The sequence below is a fragment of the Sphaeroforma arctica genome (assembly GCF_001186125.1).
Source record: "Sphaeroforma arctica JP610 unplaced genomic scaffold supercont1.448, whole genome shotgun sequence".
Taxonomy (NCBI): domain Eukaryota; class Ichthyosporea; order Ichthyophonida; genus Sphaeroforma; species Sphaeroforma arctica.
Window position 1 is genome coordinate 62,733 of NW_014040110.1, and position 6,054 is coordinate 68,786.

The 6,054-nt window shown below is 41.6% G+C and overlaps 1 protein-coding gene across 1 annotated transcript in view; it reads left to right on the plus strand.

Moving 5' to 3' along the window:
* SARC_06338 (pre-mRNA-splicing factor ATP-dependent RNA helicase DHX15) overlaps window positions 1-6,054 on the plus strand; it is a gene marked incomplete at its 3' end in the record, with an annotated part of 9,647 nt that overhangs the window by 1,052 nt on the left and 2,541 nt on the right. The window contains exons 2-9 of the mRNA XM_014299767.1: window positions 1,281-1,500; window positions 2,344-2,474; window positions 3,184-3,337; window positions 3,639-3,790; window positions 4,132-4,318; window positions 4,700-4,971; window positions 5,200-5,343; window positions 5,939-6,026. Coding sequence (XP_014155242.1) covers window positions 1,281-1,500; window positions 2,344-2,474; window positions 3,184-3,337; window positions 3,639-3,790; window positions 4,132-4,318; window positions 4,700-4,971; window positions 5,200-5,343; window positions 5,939-6,026 — 1,348 coding nt within the window. The remainder of the gene's footprint in view (window positions 1-1,280; window positions 1,501-2,343; window positions 2,475-3,183; window positions 3,338-3,638; window positions 3,791-4,131; window positions 4,319-4,699; window positions 4,972-5,199; window positions 5,344-5,938; window positions 6,027-6,054) is intronic.

Sequence of the window (6,054 nt, forward strand, 5' to 3'; positions counted from 1 at the left end):
ATTAAATAAATAAGATCTACTATATATATATATATATACTCACTTGCCGAGTTGGGTGTCACGGAAAGAGAGTGAAAATGTCTGTAGGTATATTTTCCATGTTCTGATATGAGTATTTTGTTACGCACTCGACAATCACATATACGAACCCTATATAAATATATATATGTATGTCTGTGTGTCTGTATGTATATGTATAAATATGTACATGTATACGCGTATATATATATAATTGTTTGCGGGTTGGACGTGATGAAAAGAGGGGTGTAAATGTCTAGATATATTGGTTCTGTTCTGTTACTAATGCATGCTGTTTCGCACTTAACAATCACATAAACGGAGCCTCCTTAACCTGTACCGATTATCTTGTATACGCGTATGTAGTCAGCGTACGTTCGTCATGACACGCGCACACACACCTGTATATTAGCGGTTCATTGCGGTCACACACTCGCAAATGTGTTCGCACGTCTACATCCACGTGCATGATTGCACGCATATGCAAGAACGTACAGACAGCAGCTCTCTTATCTCTATCGCCCCTGTAACCTCGGAGTGTGCTGTACTCAATTAATCTGTGCTGAAAAATATGTGCAAGCGCATATATCTACGCCCATGCTGCATATACGCTGCTGCATTCGTGCATACGCAATTACTACGTGCTACTCATGTCCCGTGTTTTAGTAGTAGTAACATATGTTTATTCCTATACCTGCATGTGTGAGAGTGTGTTTGCTCACTCCTGTATACAGCTGCGTTGGGTGTAGTGTGCGATCTTTCTGATGCTTTGAGTTGTATGTGGTATTCTGCGATCTGACATTGTTCTGTAGAGTATACAGCTAGTCACCATATCTCCATGCCCTCCCGATCCACGCGGAATACGTAAATCTACAGACTGACATGTACAAGCGTTGTCTTGCTCCTATACTATATATATATATTTATATATTATATTATAATTACATAAATATTTATATTTTATATTATAATTACATATATACATATGTATGTAAATATATGTGTGTGTATGTATGTGTATGTATGTATGTATGTGTATACATATATAAGCGTTTCTTGAGTGCGTATGGACATATGTGTTGTGATTATGTCTGTTGCTATGCGTATTTTTACCAGGAGACAGTCATATTGCCGGCTGACTAAATGTAGTACGTCCGCCCAATGCGTCCACAAACATAAATGCATGCACACAATCCTTTAGTACCACTTACATCGTCACTTATATACTCACATACTCGCAAAAAAAAAACACACACACACAGGCTTGTACTCAGCCCCGTCGTGTGGCAGCCATGTCTGTAGCCACGCGTGTGGCTCAAGAGATGGATGTAATGCTGGGTGAGGAGGTGGGCTACACCATCCGTTTTGAGGACTGCACATCCAACAAGACACGTCTGAAGTACATGACAGACGGTATGCTTCTGAGAGAGGCTATGGCCGACCCACTGCTGGAACGGTACAACTGTCTGATCCTGGATGAAGGTATGTATATATATATTTTATTATATGTGGGCATGTATAAAGACGAGCGTATATATGATTGTCTGTGTTCTGGTTCGACGTTTTTATATCCAACAAGACCCGTCTAAATATATGATAGACGGTATATTTCTCGGTGGCTATAGCCGAACCCGTGTTGGAATGACACAACTTTTTGTTCATGGACAAAGGTGTGTTTGCAACTTACGTATATTTATGTGTATATGTATGTGGATATATATGTATATGTCTACATTTTTTATAGATGTAACTGAGAATCTGTGCGTACTTGGGAGCTGATTATGCAAAGCTATCGCATGGTGGGATGATCCAATCGATGTTGTGCCAAGATTTCGCTCAGAAGCACGTTGTAGTATAGATATATGTATACGATGGGATATGCTTGTGTGCACCTGCGTGTGTGTGGGTGGGTGGGTGAGTGCCATTGCGTTTACTAGGAATCAGACTAGTCAGGTCTAGATAGTGTCTGTTACGAAAATTGCTATTTGTCAGACTATAGGAGGTAGAAATAAGAATATTCTATGTAGCAGGTTTTATGTTTTACATGCACGTAAAGGTAGAAATACTTTAAAAGAATTGGATCTTTTAGAGAATGTGGACAAAGACTTGGGGTGGAGAGGGGTGTAACTATGTCGTCCAGGACAATTTGGTGAAAAAATAGATGCTTCTGTGTATCTGCCCTCTCGTGCGAGTAATTCTTTGGTGATGTAAACAGGTGTGGGCTATTCACTCTTTCACATACATATTCATATACACATCCCCTATCACCATTTTATATCCCCACATGCCTCACAAATAGTCTGCTCTGTCTTTGTCTATAAATAGCCCACGAAAGGACTCTAGCCACAGATCTGTTGATGGGTCTGTTGAAGGAAGTTGTGGCCCAGCGACCGGATCTCAAACTCATTGTCATGAGCGCAACACTGGATGCCGCCAAATTCCAAACATACTTCCAGGTATATATATGTATATATGTATACATGTACACTTAGTAGAATGGTATATATCAATATGCTTGCATATCGATGTGTTAATTCAAGCGTTTCTAATTTTCTCTCCACATGCACAATTATACATGGCCGGTACTATGCTGTGTATTTTATTTCAACCATACAATCACATCAATGCGATATTCGTGTATACAAAAGGTAATATATATATATATATATATATATATGTGTGTATGTATATTTGTTTATGTACGTATATGTATGTATATATGATATTATTTATACAGATAGATAGATCGATAGTAAATACATAAATTCATACTCACAGTTGTAAACCGACACACAACCAACATCATGTCCCTCCAATATACCTTACGGGGTTGAACGCGTGCCGTGAAGTTCCTTTATTTCTGTTGGGCGTTCTGCTCGTGTTGTGCTCGGTTAATATCTCTATTTAGCTCGCTACTCTGCTGCACAATCTGGGACGAATCTTATAAGTGGAGATTCCAAACGTGTTGAGCGTGGGAGTGATGGTATATAATTTAGATTTCACTCACGAGATACTCTTGTATCTATCTATATTTCGAACACTTCTTCTGATGCACATTCCTGGTTTTCTCATCCCGCTAATATCCTGAACGTATCTGAACTCTAAGGAGAATGTCTGGTGTTAGAATCTGCTCATTAAGTTACTCCTGGGTTTTTCTATTTTTAGAACGCTCCTCTGATGCACATTCCCGGTCGAACCCATCCCGTGGAGATCCTGTACGTACCTGAGCCAGAGAGAGATTACTTGGCTGCGGCGGTGCGAACTGTGGTACAAATACACTTGTGCGAGGGCGAAGGAGACATCTTACTGTTCCTTACGGGTAAGTTGTATGTATATGTATATATGTATGTGTGTGTGTGTTGTGTGTGTGCGTGTGTGTGTGTGTGTGGTCGTGCTCAACTCCATGACACAAGCATATATTCACATGCTTTAGAGCGTCCGTCCATATAGTAGGCATGTCTACTTATGTACGCTCGTAGGTATATATTTGCTAACCCTTCTGTGCATATGTATATGTAGCTATGATGTGCATTTGGCTACATAATTATATATCTATCCACACACATATTTGTTTATTTATTTATTTGTATACAAATCCAACATCCTTCTAAAACGTACAGGTGAGGAAGAGATTGAAGATGCGTGCCGCAAGATCAAAGCAGAAGTGTCGGCTGCTGGGCCCGATGCTGGTGATGTTCTGGTGATCCCATTGTACTCGTCGCTGCCACCTAACATGCAGCAGAAAGTATTCGATAAGGCTCCCCCAAATAAGGTAGGTGTGCGTATATAAATATGTGTGTGTGTCTGATATTGATTTCCCAACACTCTTTGATTGACAACTGGTTTGTGAAGTGTACGAACTATTCTGCATATGCCGAGGTCTGCATGGTATTTATCCATCGAATCTGCTTCTTCTGTTTGTGTATATCTAGATGTGCGGGTTACAGATGAGTGTGTGAAACTGGGCTCACACTCGTGTACGAACATACATTGTACTATGTACAGAATGTTACGCTCCTTTCACCATAGTCTGCACACACAATATCACCATCTGGCCGACAAACACAGCTTCTCATGTCTCGTCTCCTTAATCCATACCCACCCACCCTTCAGGCCAACGGTGCAGTGAGTCGTAAGATAGTGGTGTCCACAAACATCGCTGAAACGTCCCTTACCATCGATGGAGTGGTGTTTGTCATTGATCCTGGATTTGCCAAGCAGAAGGTGTACAACCCGCGTGTGCGCGTGGAGTCGCTCTTAGTGAGTGCCATCTCCAAAGCAAGCGCTCAACAGCGTGCTGGTATGTGTGCGAATCGGTTAGTACGGTATCGTCGTCCACAGTGATGTTGTGTGCGTTGTTTTAATCTTACTATGGGGAGCTGCTACAGTGAGCTTTGTAGTGTAGTACTGTGTTACATACTTATTGGATAGATGATTGATACAAGGCTTTCTTAGGCAAAAGGTGTACAACGCGCGTGTGCGTGTAAGGTCACATTTGAATGAGTGCCACTTATTTATAAGTATATATACATACATATATATATATGTATATAGTAATGAGTATGCCTGTTCTAGGTCGTGTATACTAGAAGGTGTCCAGCTTCTGTATGCGTATAGACGCCGCTCTTAGTTCTTAGAATTCTGACTTTGGCACAACATCCAATTCCAATTCCATATCCAGGTCGTGCCGGACGTACCAAACCCGGGAAAGCCTTCCGACTGTACACCGAAAAATCCTTCAAAAATGAGCTTCAGGAACAAACCTATCCCGAAATTCTGAGGTCAAATCTGGGCAGTGTGGTGCTCCAGCTGAAGAAATTGGGTATTGATGATCTTGTCCACTTCGACTTTATGGACCCACCTGCACCCGAAACCCTCATGCGTGCTCTGGAGCTGCTTAACTACTTGGGTGCCCTGGATGACGATGGTGATTTGACCGAGATTGGCATGAAGGTGAGCCTAATTGCGTCCAAAAATAAGATTTGGTTATAATTATGTTGGAAGATTTCATGTACTTTTCGTATGCTGTTTGTGTGTCTGGGCGTATGACTCTCCATCCCCTCTATCAACTGGCGCCTTCTCTTGCTCTGCCCCATAGCTGTCGTTAGTATACCGCTCATGCTACATCGCCTGTACTAACTTTCCATAATCGACATGCATCAACCAATCCTTTCTCGTCAGATGGCGGAGTTCCCTCTAGATCCAGAGATGTCACGTATGTGCGTTGCTGCTCCGGGTCTCAAATGCTCGAACGAAATCCTGTCCATTGTTTCTCTACTGTCCGTTCCTCTGATCTTCATGCGACCCAGTGACTGCCGGAAACAGGTATGTTTGCGTGCCGTGCAGGCTTGTCTATATGTATTTCTTTGTGCGTATTGATGTTTATGTGTATGTGTATGCATGAATAAATGGCACTTGTCTGTACGTAAGTATGTGCACATATGAGCGCATAGGCTTCGGGTTGTGCTTGTATCTCTGTTTGAAAGTCCTCGTGTGTTTGTAGAAGTCTATGCTTCGGGTTGTGCTTGTATTTCTATATGAAGGTCCTCGTGTGTTTGTAGAAGTCTATGCTTCAGATTGTGCTTGTATCTCTATATGAAGGCCTCGTGTGTTTGTAAAAGTGTATGCTTCAGATTGTGCTTGTATCTCTATAGGAAAGTCCCCGTGTGTTTGTAGAAGTGTATTCATTTAATACCGAGTGTATGTGCGCCTCTACTTGTCTGGGCTATTTTTTATCCGCTTCTGTGAGAGGCTCTCCGCGTATACAACTGTTGTGATGCCTATTACGAATTCCGAGACAACTTCCAATAGATTTAAGAGTATCAACCTGTTCAAGTGTAGTTTTATTTATTATTATATACTGTACATTTAACCCGCCATCAATATTTTCTTTTCTTTTTCTTCCTCACGCCCCATAAAGGCCGATGAAGCCAAACTGCAATTCTGCCACCAAGACGGAGACCACTTGACCCTTCTGAATGCTTATCACGCGTACAAGATGCACGAGGGTGACCAGAACTGGGCTTACAACAACTT